We start from the raw sequence: 21,360 nt of genomic DNA on the forward strand, positions 1-21,360 counted from the left end.
TTTAGGATTTGCAAAGCATTATTGCAAGGATTTTTACCCTAATTTTGCTCAGAGGCATATGATTTGCTTGTTTCATCACTAAAACACATCAAAGCTAAACTTGACTCCTACTTTCCTATCTACAAGTCCAGTTATACCAAGTTCAGTTAGGTATGCCCACAGATCCTTGCTATTTACTGGCTCCTGGAGCAATCTGCTCTGAAAACCATCTTGCCTGGAACTAGGCTAGTCAGACTGCCTAAGGATAAATTCCCAAGTCTTTAAAGAAGGACACTTTTAAAAGTAATCTTATTCAGCACTTTGCCCAAAGCCACCTACTAAGCTAGTCCAGTCTGGGAAACTGCCACTTTTTTCCCCTAATAAGGGAGGACTTTTTTCAGATGGAGTTGGGGGTGGGGGAGAAAATGAGAAGCTGGAAAGGGATAGAGGAGGGGGTGTCAGTATTAAGAGAATAAGTTTTCAGGTCAGCAGGTGTAATATGGCCTAGAGAGAGCTCTCAGGCTAAAACATTCCCTCCCTGATAATGGGCACCCGGCTCCTGGAGAAGAGCAATCTAAACCCCCAGATCATCTGTCAGCACTGGGTAGTAACGGCGCCCTTAGGGAGCACCGGAGGCCACTAAGGACTGGTTTGTCACTTGCAGATTCCAATTTCCCCCATCCCCGGTCCCAATGAGACAGTGGGAGGGCTCTTTGTTCAACTGCTGAGTAAGCAGCTCTGTCTTAATCGGAGCACTTCGTACTCTGGGCAACCAGCAGCAGCTCTGGCCCTCATGATTTAAGACATCCCGTTGGGTGATCCCAGTGTGAGGGATAGCCCAAGGGAGATGTAGACCCTCACAACTCAGGTGTATGATAGAATATTCTTAGGATGAGAAAAGAGAAATCCTTCTTAAAGAAATCAGCTAGGGCTTTGCTTACAACTTTTTAGCTACCCAGCTTTTTCTTAGGTCTCATGCAACCTGGGATAAAACTGGGGTAAAGAGGAAAAGAAGGAAGGAGAAAAGAGGAGAAGAATGAGCCAATCTTTTTCTTTTTTCATCTTTTTAGTACCTGTGAACAATTTTTCCGTTGGTAAAAGGAAGGGAATAGGAGGGGGCCAAGGGGAAAAAACAGCAGTTAATATTGACATCAAACCTAGCCATTTTGTGGTACAAAATATTATTTTCCCCACAATGACTGTGAGGTAGATGATGCAAATGTATTGTCTTTATTTTATAGATAGGTAAAACTGCTTTCCAGGAGGAGTGATTTTTTTTTCCATTGTCACATTAGGGATGTTAAGAATGGGGATTTGAATGTGGGTCCTCTAAGTAATTCCTAGATTTTTTTTTTTAACTTCTTGGTACTTCAAGGGTGAACCAATAGAAATCTGGTTCTAGAAATTCATGCATAGTAATCTCAGGAATTGTGCCCTTCCTAACAACTTTCAAAGCACAGGAAATGGAGAGAAAATAAAAGAAAAAAAAATAAATGGAGGGAGGCAATGGGATCTAGCAGATGTCACAGAACAGAGTAAGAAAGGAGGGAACTGGATGAATGTGGATTTCTCTAAAAGTTTTTATTAACATCTTTGGTTTTTTACCTCATTTAAATTTCTTCCACTATCCTCCTCTCCCTAGCCACCCCATATAAAAAAGAACATTTTTAAAAGAAAAAAGAGAAAAATCAACAAAAACAATCTATACATTGAAAAAAATGTTAACTATGTGCAATGTTCCACCTCCATGGACCTTCCATCTTTGCAAAGGAGTAAGAGGTGAAGGCGGTAGAGGAACATCTGAAATCTCTTCTTTGGGGCCATCTTGTTCTTCTTAATTCTGAAGCATTTACTTTCAATTGTTTTGTGGTCAATTTTTCAAATGGGGGTGTGTTTGTTTTTGTTTTTTAAAGAAGGGAAACTGACTCTACCTAAATCAGGAGGACACTCTGGAATTGTCCAGGGAAAGGGAAGGAATAAGTTGCAGTATTCCATTTTTTTCACAGTAATTATTGTAGCTGGTCAGATTCTCAGGAACAGAGAACAGGTCTATACTATATTACTTCTATTACCTAAGGTCTTACCTAAGACTTTCTCCTGACTATTCCTTTTTCCAAAGCACCCAGAGAAGTTCTCTTTCAGCAGATACAAGGATAGTTTATAGAAAGTTCTATCAAAAGAAAGGAGGAAGAGTTTCTACTTAAGGTCTCAATCCTCTACAGAGGAGTTAGAGAATCTAAGAAAGGGAAAGTCATTGACTATGAAGATTGGTTATTTTATAAGGCAGGATAGGGGAGCTTTAGAGCCTACAGAAATTGGGGGCCTTAAAATCATATTAAGCTTGGGAGGATAATAGTAACTCATCTGAGATAACAGGGATTGATAGGTAAAAGCGACTGAATGGTTTGTGGTGAAATGGAGAAAATGGATTAAAAGAAGTCACCTAGTCCAAGTTTTTACATTAGAGGAAAACTGAGGCCCCAAGAGATAAAGTGACTCACCTAAAACCCACACAGAAGCAGAGTTCCTGAAATGCAACTCTAGATCTTGTTTAATTACATATCCAGTGTTTTTTAGGGATTGAGTGGGCTAAATGGGACAGTTGGAGGACACAGTAGATACAGAACTGGGGTTAAAGTCAAGAAAATCTCAGTTCAGAATAAGCTTCAGGTGCCAATTAGCATAGTGGATTTGGGCAAATCCTTAACCTCAGTTTCCTTCATCTGTAAAATAGGAATAATAGTAGCATTTATCTCCCAGAGTTGTTGAGAAGATCAAATGAGATTAAATTTGTAAAATGTATTTAGCACAGTACCTGGCTATAAATTAGGTGCTAAATAGCTATCATCATCATTATTAGCAAGTGACTGGTCTATATCTGGAAGTATTTGGGGAGCCCTGTAGCACTTCGTGGTTTTGGATATTTTCTACTCTGAGCCAGTTTTAGTTCTGACAAATCTGACCACAGGATATATACTGTAGGGCTGTGTTGGTAAATATTTAACAAAAATATCTCTGAGGGGGGAAATGTACACAGAACACACTTTTAAGTTTAATCTACATTATTAACATTTTCTATAGTTTTCATGTCTAGACAATTAATAAAAGAATATATTGAACCCTGATTTTTAGGGTTTTATTTTGCTGACTTCAGAGGTATAAAGGTTGTCTGAAAATTTAAAAATCAAGCTGGCCCCAGCTCATCTTAAGGAGTTCCAAAATAGGGTGATGGGGGGGAAACAAACCTGAACAATGTTTTTCTGAAGGAGAAAAGCCTTCTAGAAGTTATTTGAAACCACATAAACCATGCTGCCTTGAATTACAGTATCTAATACTGAGATGAAAGGAAAGCAATGGAAGAAGCAATGGAGTAAGCAATAGTGGAAAACTGGATTCTAAATCTTATTTGAATCTACAACCCCAACCGATGTGTTTGTCTTAGTTTCCTCTCACAAAGAGGGTAGATAATACTGTTGACTTACAAGTGCTTAATTGAAAGGCACCAATGTTCTGGTTAAGTATCTGATTAGGTATGTGGCAGCTACTTTGAAAATTTCTTGAAACCACAGAACTCCTGAATTTTAGTGTTTCTGTATGGGAACTTAATTTTTTTATATGGTTTGGTAGGAAATGCTGAACCCTGTTCCCTATCTGATCCGCTCCCACCTCAAAGAAAACAATCCAACAAAACAAAGAACAGAGTTTTACCCAAACTTTGCTTGTCCAGAATATGTTCTTCTGGTGTACAAATGAACTAAATTCAGATATGCTGTGATGCTACTTTAAAAAAATTTGAAATGCTTTTGTAACATGAAAGAGAAAGAACATTCCTATGAATGAATATATGGCAGGTATCTAAAAACTCTTTACACTAATTGATGGATCCTCTATATATCAACCTAGATAAAGGGCTCAGAGTGGTAAATGCAGATATTTAGAACATCCTGATAATGCTTTGTTAACAAGATGATAACAGAAGAGCAAGATATGCTTGTTTAGCTGCCTATAGATAAACCCAATAGGTCTTTGTTAACTTTTCTAGACTGATGGCAACCACTAACCATGATAAATAATACTGGAGCCCAGGACTTTACTTTCAGTACAAGGAGTATGAATGAATTGCAGTTTTCAGTTTATGAAAAGGAATGGAATTTCTTTGGAGTGTGATCACATTTTTAAAATCTTAAAAAATAGGGCATATTATGCCAACAATGGCTGGCCTACAAATATTTTAAATCATCAGCCAAACCTGTGAAACAACCTAACTTTTGCTGCTTTTTTGAGAGGGTATGTTGTGCCCACTTATGACACCGAGTAAGTTTAAATTCTGGAGCCTTCACAAAAATCAGGCAAACATCTTGATAAATCAATACAAATTGACTAGTAGCTGGAAATCAGGGGAAAAAATGTCCTCCAATAACCAATAAAGTGTGTGTGTGGCTGCCAAGGAAGTCAGTTAACATCCAGACACATTTTTTACCCCCTTCAATTTTCCTAGCCTCTCCTTGATTTACCTCCCCCCTATCCATCCTAATAGTTGTAAAGTCAATTTCGGAAATAATTAGAATTGTTCTTAAATGTGAATTTGCTTTTGAAAGTCCAATAGGTGATGACTACATTATGCTTTAAAATGTATCTGCTTGATTGTATGTATATGTGTATGCAAATCAACTCTGGGCACTTCATTATTCTAAATATATGGGGAAAGAACATATGAAACTATAAAATCAAGAAGTGGTGCTGTGTGGTACTATGTCCCAAACCTATGAAAATTTATGAACACAAATTAGCTTGCTGAAGGCAACTTCCTAAATCCAGTTGAAGACTAACCTCTTTAAGCTGTTAAAAAGAAACTTTTACTGCAGTATTATCTTTAATGCAATCTTTTAAAATAAAACAGTCATTTTTTTAAAACTGAAAACATCATTTGAATTTTTATCATGCTGAAAGGCAAAAATGGAGAAGAGTTTGACCTGATCATACAGTCTTTCCTAACCTCCAGACTAATCAATTTTGATGGAAGAAGTGATGTTGGGCCTATGAAGCTAACCAGATTTGCCAACAGTAATGGAGGTCCCGGATGAAATGATATTTGAGCTAATTTTTAAAAATGAAAAATACAATCTTAATATGTAAAAATTATTTTCAAAAGACACAGGTTAAATGTACTTTAATAGTTTTTTTTTCTTTTCTTTTTAAGATAAGGCACAAAATAACCCTAAATGCACAAAATATTTTAGCTCTTATAAATGATAGCTTAGTGCTAAATTAATCAAATTTGGTTATATGGACTCCTTGGAACCAAAAGAATTCGGTTCAACCAGAGACTTAAAAGAACACAGGTACTTTCAATAACAGGAGGAGTTTATTCTAGTAATTGCTTAAACTCCTGGTATAAACTCTTGGCATCTAAATATCTTAAGAGATATTTAAATACTGATTGTTGAATAGTTCATTTATGGACTTCTGAAAGATTGCATAAGGAAATTTCACTTATATAATAAAATCATTATGTAGTTCTATTACCTTAGCTAGAGAAGGTTCAGGAAATTTGATATATTTACTTTCATGTTCAGCATTATTTATCACCTCTCACTTGGACTATTACACACAGATTGTTGGGCTTTCTGATTCTCCCGACTCCTTATAATTGCCAAGTTAGTTATTTTCTTAATGCATAGGTCTAACTACATCACATCTAGACTCAATACATTTCAGTGCTGCCCTATTACCCTTAGGATCAATATAAACTCCTGTTTGGCATTTAAAGCTCTCACAACCTGGTCTCAACCAACCACAGGCGTTTCAAACTTATTTGTACATTACTGTTCTTTATTTACCAAACTACTGTCCCCTTTTACACTCTACTTCATCTCGCCACTTTCTTCAAATTTCGACTTTCCTTCAAAACTTAAATTGTTACTGTCTACACGAAACTTTTCCAGATCTACATCACCCTTAGCTGCAAGTACCTCCCTCTGTTCCTCCCTCCCAATTGTCTTTATGTATATATATGTTCATGCTGTTTCTATTAATTAAATTATAAATCCTTAGGAAAAACCTTTCACTTTTGTCTTTGCATCTCCATTTTGTAGCACAGACTAGCACTTGTAGTCACTGAATAAATGCTTGTGATTTAATGTACATAGCTAAGACAAAATAGGATGATTTAACTACAATGTGGATGAATCGGTCTCTCCTTCCCTCCCTCCCCCTCCCCTCCCCCGCCCATCTTTAACTGGGACTTCATTTATTTGGTGAACTTCTGGTGGGGAAAAACAACAACAACAACAACAAAAAAAACTTTTCTTTTCCAAGGCAGATCAGCTATTGTTATGCACCTTGAGTTTTAGAGCATTGCTTAGGGAACTGAGAATTAAATGTCTTGCCAGGGGCACAGAAGCAAGCTAAAGCTAACTAAACCCAAGTCTTCTGCATCCTTTCATGAGCTCTCAATCTTCTATTCAAGACAGTGGAGATAAATATGAATTCACACATATGTGGATATACAAATGCATATGAACGAAATAAACACATGCACAGATATCTTGGCAGATGTCAGAAAGCTAGAAAAAAGCCACATAATTGAAATACTAGACAGGTTTTAAAAAAAATCTTCCACACTTTAAAAATAAAGTCAACTCTTTCTTGAGACTTCATACATATTGCATATATAATTTCTGATATTTCTCCATTTAACATGAAAGACCAGTTTCTCTTGTAGTGGAAAAAGATTAGCCAATGGTAACCAGGACAAGGAAACCTTTGCATTAGGATTTATTTTAATGATGTGATAATGATCACATCTAAACAGATGCTGAAGAGGGGAGGGAAGAGAAGGCAGGGAAAGGAGGGATGTTTTCCAATTTTTTCAATGCTTTTTATTTCTCTCGGTCTACGATTCTTATTGGATAGCATTCAACGACTCAATGCAAAAATATATATATATATATGTACACATATATATATATATAGCAATCTTCCAGTCATATTTTGTGAGGTATATAACATACAGAAAAATCTATTACTTACTGTTATGTAAATTACAGAAGTGTACAGATTATATATGAGTATATACATATAAACATGAGAGTGTGGGGGAACAGTTTGTATAAACCACAGGTTGTATTTAATGTTTATTTGAACCTTCATACACAAGCTCAAAGATCACTTCTGAAAGCAGTGGCAACTGCTAATTGTTTGGGAAGGAAAACTGAATAAATTCCTAAATCACAAATGTTCTTGGATTCTTCCCCTACAAAATACAATTGCATTAAATTAGAACATCTATGATTACTAATTGGGGGAACAAATGGGAGGACTAAGATTTTGCACTGCTAAACTGATCATTTGAAGCACTCAAGCAGATTTCTGCAACCTGTAATCGCTGAGCTTACCTTTCATTATGTTTATTTTTTCTGAACTGGTTTAAGAGCTAAGTAGTGATTTGTGTACAAGATCTTCCCCTCATCCTTCCTCCCCCAAAGAAAATCCTCAGCATTGAATTCTAGTTGTTAGCATTTCCACCAAAGTATATTTGCTGTTCTGTGAGTATAATGCATTCCCTTTAACAGAATATAAGCTTCTTGAGGTAAAGGACTTTATCACTTTGATATTTATATCATAAGTGTTTAGCACAGGGCCTCATAGATAGGAAGTGCTTAATAAGTGTTTACTGATCAATTGATAGTGCCTGCCACTAATTATACAAGAGGAATTCAATGTAGAAACGATATTTTAAAAAGTAATTATCTTATTTTGGTTGATTTCTATACATATGCAGTATTTATAAGCCATTGCAATTTTGTTTCATGAACCTAATGATAGCATCTTTCTGATTGTTCTATGTACGATTTATAATTAAAGAGCTTCCCTCTTCCATTCACTAATTTTGTCCGTTGGATATAGAAGGAACTGATTCACTAGTTTGACCCTCTCATTTTACATATGAAATAACTTAGTTACTTGTCCAATGTTATGTAGTTAGTTAGTGGCAGCACCAGTTAGAAAGGGCTGCTAGGTGGCACAGTGGATAGAGCCCCAGTCCTGAAGTCAGGAGGACCTGAGTTTAAATTTGTGTGGTCCTGGGCAAGTCACTTAACCCCAACTACCTCAGCAAAAAACAAACTTATAAAATCTCTTACATTTTTACTTTCACAGAAATGTGGAAGCTATCAAATTCTAATGGGAAAAGATGTGAATAAGTTACAAAGCTACAAGACAGCATAATTTGAAGGTCTGGTAACATATTATAAAGGAAAAACACAATTCAGAACATCTCAGTTTAAGCTCTGGCATTGATGCTATGAACAAGACACTTCATCTTGATGAACTTTGTTTTCTTACTTGTTATTTAGTTGTTCTTTAGACATTTCCATCTCTTTGTGACCTCTTTTGGGTTTCCTTGGCTAAGACATTGGAGTGGTTTGACATTTCTTTCTCCAGTTAATTTGACAGATGAGGAAACTGAGGCAAGCAGGGTTCGGTGACTTTCCCAGGGTCACACAGCTAGTGTCTGAGGCCAGATCTGAACTTAGAAAGCGTCTTCCTGAATGCAGACCTGGCAGTCTGTCCACTGTGACACTTAGCTGCCCCTTTCTCACCTACAAGATCCCTTTTGGCACTAACATTTTCTGATTCTAGGTGGTTGCTATTAATTTTATGATTTTTAAATTTCCACTAGGGGATGCTCTGTAGCAGTAAGTCAACCCATCCCTAAAACAAAGAGCTCTTAGGAAAGGTAAGAGCTTTAGCACCATTTATCTATGATTTGTTTACATAATAGAATGTTATTGCAGAACATGGAGGACTGTCATTAGGGCTCACCTTAGTTGTTTATTCTTAGAATAAATACTGGGTCCTTGGTTCCAGGTTACTTCTAGATCTTGTTTCTTTTTAGTTGTCAGTGCTATATCTCTACTCTTCTAACAAATTTTAGGTAGCACTTAGGTGTGCTATCCAGTGAAAGGAAAAAAAGGGAGAATAGGAAGAAAGTTTTTATTCTAATGAAACCCTATGAGAAAAGATGATAAAACATCTTGTTAGTCAACACCAGTTACTTTTTTTGCAATGACTGTTAAAGCCTTTATTATATAACTAGAATCTTGTCGTTGCAGTATGCTTAAATATTTTAGATGAGTGTTGTCATCCAGAACCTAGGATCTATACAAACTACAAAGTCTCAGAAATACTATTTCCTCGCCTATCCAAAAATATGCATAGGACTGGATTGAACAAAATGATGGAATCCTTAAGGTCACACAAATATAAAAACAGAATATAACAGATGAGCAAGAAACTTAAAACACAAAGAATGCCAGTGTATGAAGTCCTATCCTTTCATTAACCTGTAGTGTAGGTCTAAGCAATACTGTTGTATCAGAGTTATAAGAGAGTTGTGACTTTATCAGTGTGAGCATTTTTCATTTATGAAATAACTCTTCCATATTACATTGGTACTGCTAACAATACCAAACCTTATGAAACGTACTTTAGATAGATTGTTTCTTTATTCACAATTATGTCATTATCATCATCATCATCACTACCTCCACCACCACCACTACCATCTCACATTTACATTGTACTTTAAGGTTTATGTAGATTTTAAGGTTTACAAAACATTTCCCCATAACAGCCTTGTGGATTGGAAAATACTAAAGTGTCCTAATTTAGTATATAAGAAAACTAACTCGAGAGGTTTGTTGATTTGCTTATTTATGATTGCACAACTAGAAAATCTGGAACCTTGCCTCCTAATTCTCTGAACTGTCTTATTTCTGTTATACCAAAGCCATGCCCATCTTATAAGAAATAATAAGGGCTTGTGCCCTAACTGCCATGACTTTTTGGAACCCATAATCACTTTCAAAACATATTGAACCTCAGGGTATTTCTGGTCAATATAAATTGTTCATACTTTTAATAAGTGGTAGATTTTTAGCAATAGATATCCTGACTCAAAAAAAAAAAAAAAAAAAAAAGCCCTAAATTCAAGTATATCACTCTGACATTATTACTACTATCATCACAATCCCAGTTATGTCTACAATTTAGAGGGTAATTCCTATAACCCTGTATACCTGCATCCAAAGTATAGCTCATATAGAATTAGCTGAACCTCAGACCAATGTTTCCCTTCTCTAAAATGCAGTAGCAATAGACTAACTAGAATACAAGTTATTTCCCTTAAACCATTTGTCTTGACAATAGTTAACTTACTAAGGGCAATAATCTTATCAATGTCATTTTTTTTTTTTTTTTTTTTTAGCTTTTAAGATGTTCCACTATAAATTTTTTTAACCTAATAAAATATTTTTAATAGACTAATCTGATTAGGATTCAGGGATATAGCAGTAAATTATTGCCTAGGGCTGAGGCAGTTTCTAATATTATGCTTTCATTGTTGAAACTTAACTATTTTAACTACTGAATAGGCTGCAGCAGCTATCTTTAATAATTTACATGCTTATAAAGTTACTATCATGGGTTAATGAAAACAATTTAATCTAGTGCATGATTTACCGTTATTACAAACATTTCAAATTACAAAGTCATAGCAAAACCACTGCAATATGAGGTCATCAGAAAGACTTTTAAAGTCAAAAAAGGAAGAAATATGTATGTGAAACATACACACTGACTAAATTATGAGGCTAAATGTTCTTCATATATTCATTTTAAGAAAAGAATCATAACACTGGGATTTAGAAGAGAAATTACTGAGAAAGATTAATGTCCAGGAGCCCTCAGAGATCAGAAGGTCATCATAAAAATTTGTCTAAAAACCATGTTCCAAAGACTGGATTACAATATCTGGGTTGTTCATGGTGAAAAGAGCCTAAAAGTTGCTCACAATACTTTATATTTAAATTAAACTCTTATGCTTAAATCAAATTGGGAACAAGCTGTTCAGCTGTTCCTCTAACTCTCCTGTTACAACGCTTTCTATTGGACTATACACACGGATTAATAGTTGCTTTATGCTTTTTAGGTTACAAGTGATCCAAGATTCCCAATGAAATAGATAGTTTCCTAACAATGTCTGATACAATTGTGGAGAGAGACTTTATTCAGAACATTATCTAATTCATTCTACAGGCAAGGAAACTCATCTACTTTTAGACTTAAACTTCTAAAGAAAATTGCTATGATCTAAAGAGATTGGCCATAAAACTATTTATATTGAAAACTTAGCCAGCATGCCTTTAGTGAACTTCATTCATTAGCATTCTTACTGGCAAGGTTTCCATATCTCAGTGTTCATTTTATACTTTAATTTGGTTACTAGGTCTTTGTTTAATCGTCCTATTGAAAGGAGAACAAAGGCGGTTTAGGTGATACAGTGGAGTAATGCACTATATTTTTATCTCTGAAAAAGCCAGACAAAGTCAGAATACTCAGATACCCTCTGATTTTTTTTTTTTTTTCAGGACATTTGGAATCACAAATCATTTGGAGGATAAAGATCCTCGCTGTACTTAACTGGAGACACCTTTAGAAGAGAAACACCTTGTCAACCATAGAAATTATGCTTTGTGAGCTACACATAGTTCTGAAGGCAGATTATCTCACTGAAAGAGCTTCTCAGTTACCTGTAAGTGAGGGTTTCTCTATGAGTTTCTTAAATCCCCTCCAATAAGATCACTAGACAGAACAATTTCTTTCCCAACTTTATACTGGCTTCGGTCTTGTTAAAGTCACCTAATTTCCCGGAGTGCAGAAGCCACTGAAACAGTTCATAGTTCATGATTTTTTGCTATACCTGGGAAACTATTAACTACCTGTGGATGGGAATGAGAGTGGAGGCAAGACAGGAGTAGAGATATTTTCATTTCAAACATACAGAAACATCTATCATTCAATAATAAGTGATGGATTCAACTAAACATATTCACTGAGATTTCAATTACCACTGTGGTTCCCCTAATTCTTCTCTACTCCCTCTTTCTTTCAAAACCCAACAACTTTTCCTTTGCTCTGAGATTTCTGGTCTTACCCCAGTAAAGTTTCCTCCAATAAGTGTATCTTTTTTTTTTTTTTAAATGTAACACAAGCTTTCTTTTTCTTGTTCTGCTCTTCATTAAATAGGGTAAATTAGTACATACTTTTTTTTTTTTTAGCATGCTTTAGAATTTCTATATTACTATTTTTTAAAAGCTGTCTTAAACAAGAGATGTCCAACTTTTCCAACTTAGCCTTATACTGGTAGTATTTCATTCTCTTAAACCCATTTTCTTTGCATTTTCCTGAATTCTTTGGTTAGTGATATGGACAGTTGTCCACTAGAGACTGAGACTGAGCTCATTTCACACAGGCCACTGCACTGCATAGGATGTTAACGGCTTTTGGTCTCTAGTGACCTGGGCTGGATTCAACTCAGTGACCTAGAGGTGAAAGGCTCCGTATTCCATTACTAATCCCTTGAGCTATCCAGCCCCCTGAAAATGATTCTTTGGTTTTATTACTGCAAAGACCATTTATAAAATCATGAACTGGATTTAGGAAAGCAACCATGAAATAGCAAGGGACAACAAACTGATTGAAATTCCTTAAATGTAGTAATGTAGTATGGACTAAAGTCTCTCAGTCAGTATGATTGGCAAAAAAAAGAAAAAAAAAAAAAAGTTATATAGATACTTCTTTTCTTATTTCACTAGCATGACCTGTTTCCTTAAATATGGCAACTTGGAGTCCACTATCCATGTCTCAGGGAACAAACTCCTAAAGGAAATAGAAAAGCAAACTAAGAAACAGCCAGCAATCTTTATTTGACCTCCCTCCCCCCCACACACGAAAAAAAAAAAAAAAAAAAAAAAAAGGCCTAATATGTGGATTTGCATATGTGTGAAAATGTTACAAAAAGAAGTAATAAAACACAGAAAGAGCCCAAATAATAAAAAACAAAACACATTCTCATGAACAAATTAGTTGGGTATTTGCAGGGATGGGACAATCTTTAGGGGCAGTGTTAAACAAAGAGAGAAATGCAATATTGCATTCTAAATTAACCAACTCTACCTCTATTAATTTGCAATTTAACAGTCATGAGAGAAAAAAACGTATTTCTCTAGATTATATGTTTTAAAAATAAAATAAATTCACATCCTAATATCAATTAACTTGACCTTTAAAAGGTTTATTATATTTGTGTAACAGGTTGAAATCCCGTTTGCTAGAATTCAAGATATATATCGCTTCACAGCCCAAAGATTATTTCAAAATTAAATAACAAAGCCTGCCTTTATTCCAAAGTCTCCAAAACATAAATATTGTTCAAATTAAGTTCAATGTTCTATATTAAATTACTTGCTTTACTGCCACGATACTCAAATGTTACCCCACAATCAATGCTATAATAAAGTTTTGACATCCTGCAATTTGATTTTCTTCTTTAAAAATATTCATAGTATACTTTATTTTAGTCTCAAATTATAAAACCAGTTAACAGGTTTGCAGAAACAAAACAATATAAACACAAACTGCTACAGCATTGGTTTTCTGACTTTTAATAAATCTACATGTTCTTTTTCATAAAATTAAGTAAAAACATTGGATAGTAACAAAAATTGACAAATAAAACAATTTTAAAGCATATGCCAGAGATTTAGATCTCCTTGCTATTCTTCCAACTGCTAGGACTTTCCTCCTTCACAATGCTATTGGGTGGCTGCTCAGTTACTTCTTAACCTAAATTGTTTTGAAAAATAGTTCTTTCCCCTTCTGGGTTCATGGAAAACAGTAATTAGAGACATGGCTGAAATCACAATGGATTTCAAAGACAGCTAGAATTAAACACGATAAAAAAATTTAAAAATAAGTACTTCATAAATATTCAATATTTACATTAAGGGAAGTCTTTTAATTTGAAGTATTTTTATACAAATTGATGAAATGTACAAGCAATGAGAAGAGACACCAGCAGCTTAAAGATCAACAAAATTATGAAACAACCAAAAATATAAAATATATTACAATTAACATAAAACAATCTGCACAAAAGAAAACTGGTCACAATAGAAACCTTTCTTTTAAAAAAATAAGATATTTCACAAAAAGCATGAACATGTTTACATGTAAGTACTAAAAACTGTGTGTGTGGGGGGAAAATCATATATTCTTATCACAAAAATATTTACCAGCATCCCAACTGGAATTTTCTTTCATGTTATTACGATTATTTTACTATGCAGAGAAAAAGGCAGAAAACTATATTCAGACTAATGAAATCACTCCTTAAATTACAGTCAAAGCCATTTACACATTATCCTCTCATCTAACACCTTAATAAAAAGGCTCTGGAGAGAAAAAAAAGAAAATCAAAAGGGAAGAAAGATGATTTTTTTATTTACAACACTTGTCACTGCTACTGTAGAAATGTAAGAGTGGAAGTTGGATCATCAACTCATTTAGCCCTCATGCCACTCTATTTGAGTTTATCTTCAGGAGATGAAAACTTGAGATCATACGAAAAATGTATCCCATGGGGGCCAAACGCATTCAGAAGATAACAGTCCAAGGTGGACCGTTTATTCTTGTTACTGAATCTTTCAAGATTCATAATCTCTGTAACATAAAGGCGGCATGAGACAGAAGAACTGCACCAAAATCTCTCTCTTAAGACATCAGAGAAGCCCAAATGTGACACTCAGCAGCTGAGACCATGCCCATCATGGAAACTTCAGTGTGCTCGGTGCTTCCTCTTCTTATGCTTTTTGTCTTTCTTTTTGTTGGCACACATGGGACAGAACCATTGCATTTCTTCTGGGGGTGCAGCCATTATTCCAACACAGGGCCTACAAATTTTTACAGACAACCCACAAAATCTCAGTTAAATAATTTACTACTAAGTTAAAATTTCTTTTCTACATTCTTAAGGATGATTTATTTCTAACTTATAATACAACTTATAAAATTTTTAAAAGTCAAATGATTGTTTATATGTAATCTTATAGCCGAGACTATTTTTTTATTCCTTTCTTAGTGAATACAAAGAAAATAGCTGACCAAATGTTTTTCCTAACAAATTATTTTTTTTCTATAAGGTTTTATGAGATATATTAATATTTGCATATTTTTAGAATATAAATACTTCAAAGTCCAATCCTACTTTTTAAGATCTTCAGATATGACCCCTTCAAGAATAATGAGATATTTTAGCAAAATTTGAAATTATATTACTACTACAGTATTAATAATTTATAGCATTTATTAAATTAGTTATAAGATAAATATTATTTTAGTAAATGACTACAATAGTAAGGAGACAATTTTTTTTAGGAAACACAACAAGTATTTATTCCAGTAATTCTCTATATTCTTTTTTTGGGGGTGAAGAAAATGTCAGGGTTCTTTCCACAAATTTTACCATCCTGAACTCTGAATGGTGAAACTCATAAGTTCCTTTTTAGTAGTCTTGGTAACATCAAAAAACATGTGAACAGTGGAACAGTGGTTAAATTAAAAAAAAAAGAAAATAAAGTCACTCAAGCAACTTCAATTGCTTTTTTTTTTTTTAAATTTAAATTTCTTATGAAAATTTTAGTTCTTATCATACAAACATTAACGTTTCTAAGAAAAAATATTCTTTGGATGGGGAGTGAGTCTGGGATAGGGAGGAGAATTAGGAGAAGAAATAGAATGAAAACTGTATATTTCCTTCCTTACCAAAAGATCTGTCTTGGTAAATAGAATATGTCATAAGCTGTTCAAGAAATATCTGTAACAATTCAAAGTCCCATTTCTGACATTTACTTCATGTGTAATTTTTAGTAAGTCATGCCCTTCCCCCACCCTGGCCTCAATTTTTCTTCTGTAAAATGAGGGGAATGGACAAGAAAGCCTTTAAGTTTCCTTCCAGTTCTATATCAATGAATCTTTGAGCTTTCTGTAATTCAGTAGAGGAATTTCAGTAAGACTATATAATTATACAGCACCTTCATTTATTAATCTCCAGGAGGCACTCTGAAATAATCTTAACAGCTGTTATTTCTACGAGCTTTACACTCTTCATGATATAATTTGAAAGTACCTTGACATAATAGCTGGGAACATTGAAACTCAGGTTTATATGACTTGGTAGGAGAGATGGGCACAAATCTAGGCTTGTTAATTCCTGTGACTATTAAGGGACTCTACAGACATTATGTTTTTTTCCAATATGATATTATGATAGTCATTTTGGCAGTCATTTTTTGTGAGAAGATAATAGTAATACTTGTTGTGTTTCGATGGTGAGGGGCATGTCTGATGAGAACATTGTCTCACTGTAGATCAGTACCTGTTGTATAATTTGTATTCAATTTTTAAAAACATGAAAATTTTTTGAAAGTTCACTTAAAAAACTTTTCAGTTCCAAATGCCTCTCTACCTCCTGACTCTCTTCTCTTTCCCTTGAAAACAAAATTTTTATTCTTAAAAAGTTGCCTGGATACTGAAGATCACATCACTTGCCAAAAGCTATCTAAATCTCTGTCAAATGTGAGATTTGAGACCAGGTCTTCTAAATTAACCAACTGACTCGAGTCACTTTACCACACACGCTTCTCAAGTAATCATTGATAGGCCATATCTTTCAAATGGGAAGGAGATGTTAGAAGAAGTTTTCTTTTTCTCTTAAAAAAATGTGAAGGGGCAACTTACCAATGGTACCAGTCATCACAGTCATCGCAGCCAATCATTGGACTGCCGTCATCTGGCTTGTTACACCCAGGACAGATCCAGATCTGATTGCCCCATTCATCTCTGATCTGGTGTTTTTTCAATAAGGAAGAGTGAGGACAAAAGTACAAAAAGGAACAAAAGAGAATAATCATTATTTTATATCTTAAATCCAAAATAGAGAAAAATAAAACTGAAACAAAAAATAAGACATTTTTAATTAAAAGCATGACCCTTCTCACTTTTCTTGTGCTAGACAGAAAATAACTAACTGCTTAAATGTTATTACCATTCAAAACGAATCCTGACTTTCTAAAGGCATAAAGCAAAATAATGTTTAGAACAATATTTGTCACTTAATAAAATGTTTGTTGGTTCTCTCTCTCTCTCTCCATGTGAATATACCTGTGAACAATATTATCTCTAATTGACTTCATCCTAAAGAATATTTTAACATATATACAGACCTTTGGATTACAACCTTTACAGCTATTACAGCTAACAAAGCTATGTAGCTCAACTAATATAGAGTTTTCTGCATGAGATACATGGATTTAATATACATAGAGAAACATGCATGTATTACTTTATTACTTATTAGCCAAACCCTTCTCCTGAACTAGCTGATAAGATCAAGGATATAAAAGAGTTGTTACTAAGTAACTTTCCATTCCCATTATGACATTTATAGTACAGTACAATCTACTAAAGGCCAAATGAAAAAATGCTAAGGAGGCCAAACATTTACCCATTCAAACACTAGTTTGCTATAACTATCATATCCTCTCAATTTTATTTTAATCAACAGTTCTAAACAGTTTATTTTTATTAGGAATTTCCTCAGAGCTCCACAGAATGAAACCATTTTTAGGAAATAGTTCTATGTTACTTTCAAAAAGACACAAAAAAGCAAGAGGAAAGATTTAGAATTTTTATAATGGGATATCTTATAATTTCATTTAGGTAATTTTGCAAGAATTTATCTATTCTTCCAACAACATTCTATTTTTATAGGAGCTTCATATATCAAAAAGAGGAAGTTCTCTTCTTTTCTTGACCTGCTAACATGTTTTTCACATAAGGTTTATTTAAAACTCTTCAGTTTTGAAGAACTTGGAAAATTGTTTTCAGTGGACAGCATATAAAGGCACATTGTGCTGTCATTACAGATTCTTGTAGGCTCTTTTATGATTTTACCTCACTTAGTGATTTCAAAGGAAGACATAAAGTAAGATTACAATTGACAATCTCTGAAACTTACAGTAGTAAGTTTAACTCTTGCTGCCTAGGTATCATGAAGTTCCTGGGTACATCTCACTGTAAGTTAACTATCTGTTCCCAAATGCATTTATAATAAAATATTTTGAATTTTAGTTTTGCACTTATATTTTATTTCCTTACTACAGTATAACTTCTGTAAGAACAAGGATAGACACTGAGCTGTTTCTAATTCTTTGCAATTTGCAAAAAGTGCTGCTTTAAATATTTTAGTTTATTTGGAGCCTTTCTTTTTGTCATTTATCTTCTAACAGTATAAATCTAGCATTGGAATCTGTTGGTTCAGATATGAAGTGTTATGAAAACACTTTATTGGCATAATTTCAAATTATTTTCCAGAATGGCTATATTAATCCACAGCTCCAATTGGCATGGTAATACATGACTATTTTTCATGACTCCTTCAAAATAAACTATTGTTATCTTTTGTCATCTTTGTCAATTTGTTGAGTGTTAGATGAACCTTTAAGGTTTAAAAAAAAACTCACTCCTTTTATTAGTGATTTAAGACAGTTTATTATATAGCTGCTAGTTTGCAATTCTCTTTTGAAAACTGCTTATTCAACTTTTGCTTACTTACTTAAAGGAAGCTGGTGATAAGAGCACTAGGCTTGGAATCAAGACCCTGAGTTTAAATCTAGCTTCAGACATTTACTAGCTGTATGAATTTGAGCAAGTCACTAAGTTTGCTTCAATATCTTCAAATAGGGATAATTATAGCACATACCTCCCAAGATTATTGTGAGGACAAAATAAGATTTGTAAAAGTGCTTAGCATAGTGACTTGCACCTAATATATGTTATATTAATGCTCACTCCCTTAGTTTCTCTTTATTTACTGAGGAGTGGGCTTTTTCCTCTACATTCTCATCATAGATATTTGATACAATGATTTTTCCTCCTGTTGTTTGCTTCTCATTATTCTAGACGCATTAATTTTGTCTGTGTAAAAGTTTTTCAAATTCATTATATATTTCATCTTTTACAATGTTCTCTATTTCTTATTTGGTTAAGAAATCATACCCTATTCATATTATATAAGGCATATGACCTGCTTTATTTCTTTTTTCAAAAATGAAATATTTACTATTCAAATCATCTTTTTTTAAAAACTCATTAAGGAATATATTATAAGACATTGCTATAAATATAGTTTCTGAAAACATGCCTGAATAGCTAGGTAGCTGTGGTTTTTAGAGAGCTTATTTCCATTTAGTATGCAAGTGCTTTTATAGTGGTACTTGGCTAATGGAGTGAAGTCAAATCAAGTAGTATTGTTAAGTGTGCCAGGCATTGTGCTAACCACTAGTGATACAAAGTTGGTAAAAACAACCCTTGCACTCCAGGAGCTCACATTCTAAGAAGGAAAATATGCAAACAATCACACAATACGATACACACATGTGAGTACACATGAACATACAGATATGTGTATATATACATACATGGATATATGTGTATACATACATACACAACACATGCACCATATATATATATATATATATATATATATATATATATATATATACATACACACACAGAGAGAGAGGGGGGGGGAGGAAGAGAGAGGAAGAAAGGGGGGAGAGAAAGAGAGAGAGTGAGTGAATATGCATGGATATAAAGAGAGACAGTACATTTACTTATTCATTCATTCATTCATTCATTTATAAGCTTTGTGAAGCTTATATTCTATTGTCCTCCCCTTCAAAACTCATGCACTCTAAGATGAAGCACTGGTAAATAAATGCTTGCATATTGATTTCACCAGTAATATCTGGTAGCCAAAAATCTACCTGCAAAAGAAAATCAGCAATAACAAAAACAGAAGCAAAAACAAATCCTGCCTAGAAGTCATAAAGAAAGGTATTAGTGTGACCACAAAGAATTGTTTATAATGGTAAAAGCCAACATCATGGCATGTGGAAAGCAGTTAAAGCAAGTCTTTAAAGACCTGATATCCAACTTCTTGTTCTAGTGATTTCTGAAAGGTGCCAAATAACTGGGCCAAATTGCTTTTTGACCCACTGCTTGTTCTTTCTCTGTAGAAAAGTCGTCATTTAGAGGCTTTTGCTATAATAACACCATTTCCCCTGTAAATCTTAATTATGAACACCAAATATCTGAAATGTAGTTTAGCTTTTAACACTTTTCAGAAATGGCATTGTGATGGTGTTTCTGTTTCCTCATGTTTTGTTCTCACTCTGCTGTGTCCTACTTGGCAGAGGCTTGGCAGAATAGGTATTTGTCAGTCAACAGCTTTCTACCAATGATTTCTAGCTTATCTAATACCTTCAATAGTTTCTTCTTCTGTTCTTCCAATGTCTTCCCCTAAATACAGTGAAATCATTTAGGTAAAGCAACAATTCCAAGTAATTCATGCTATTAACCATGAGTTGCTAAAAAGTAGGAAGGTGGATGTATCTTACCCCTCCCCTCCAACTTTTGTGACATGTTTAAATTGGTAGACTCAGAAAACTAGGCAGAAAACTTCAGATATTTAAGCTTTGTTAGCTTAAAACTGCATTAAGACTATTGGGACACCTGTACAGGAAAAGTGACTAAACTGTCCATTCCTTTTTTTTCTAGTGATCTCAATATTGTACAAATACTTCAAAGTCAAAGAGAAACAAAAATCTAAAGTATGCCAAAATATTCACAGCAATACTCTTTATAGTAGCAAGTACACTAAGATATGACAAACATGAAAAATTCGGAGACACATGGGAAAATTAGCATGAACTGATACACAGCAAAATAAACAGACCAAGCAAACAATATGCACAATAACTATAACAAAGTAAATCACTAAAACAATGACCGAGAAAAAAAAAAAAAAAAAACAACCAACACTAAAACAATAGATCTTGAGGAACTGGAAAAAACAAACAAACAAACAAACAATAAGGGTCCTAGAGAATAGATAATGACATGTTCTCCTTCCAGGCAAGAAGAGAGGAAATAATTAGAACAGAAATGGTACACGTGCTGTCCTCAGAGGTTCCTGGATATCAAATGTTTGTATGCATTGTCCTTTGTCACAAAAAATGGTTTAGAGGTAGGAGAGAAATGATTGGGATGTAACAACAAAAAGATTCAATGAAACATTAAGAATTTAAACATCTACACTTCCTCTTTGCCTTTCTCAACAGAATAATTTGTTTCTTCAGAATTTCATTCTTGAAAGCCATCTGTTGTAAAATATGACCAATGCATTTATTTTTATTTTTTATGATATATCTTTGTGCTAACAGAGAACTCTATAGGAGAAGAGTTGCAGAGTCAATGGAAAGTTATCCTAATAAACATATATACATATCCATACAGGGTGTTCCTAAAGTCTGAGTGCAGTTTTAAAATGTAAAAGCTTAAACTTTTAATCAAATCTTAATGGTGGTCTAAATGAAGGTAAAATTAGGTGAATTAAGTACTTGCTTTGTCAGAACT

The 21,360-nt window shown here is 34.0% G+C and overlaps 1 protein-coding gene across 1 annotated transcript in view; it reads right to left on the reverse strand.

Moving 5' to 3' along the window:
• Positions 1–13,363: 13,363 nt before the first annotated feature.
• The window catches only part of TAF3 (TATA-box binding protein associated factor 3), a 218,507-nt gene continuing 210,510 nt past the window's right edge, over positions 13,364–21,360 (reverse strand). Inside the window, exons 6-7 of the mRNA XM_074268711.1 lie at positions 16,621–16,727; positions 13,364–14,774 (exon numbers count right to left, since the gene is read on the reverse strand). Coding sequence (XP_074124812.1) covers positions 14,660–14,774; positions 16,621–16,727 — 222 coding nt within the window. The 3' untranslated portion in view covers positions 13,364–14,659. The remainder of the gene's footprint in view (positions 14,775–16,620; positions 16,728–21,360) is intronic.

This window comes from Sminthopsis crassicaudata, chromosome 5, assembly GCF_048593235.1.
Source record: "Sminthopsis crassicaudata isolate SCR6 chromosome 5, ASM4859323v1, whole genome shotgun sequence".
In the NCBI taxonomy this organism is placed as follows: domain Eukaryota; kingdom Metazoa; phylum Chordata; class Mammalia; order Dasyuromorphia; family Dasyuridae; genus Sminthopsis; species Sminthopsis crassicaudata.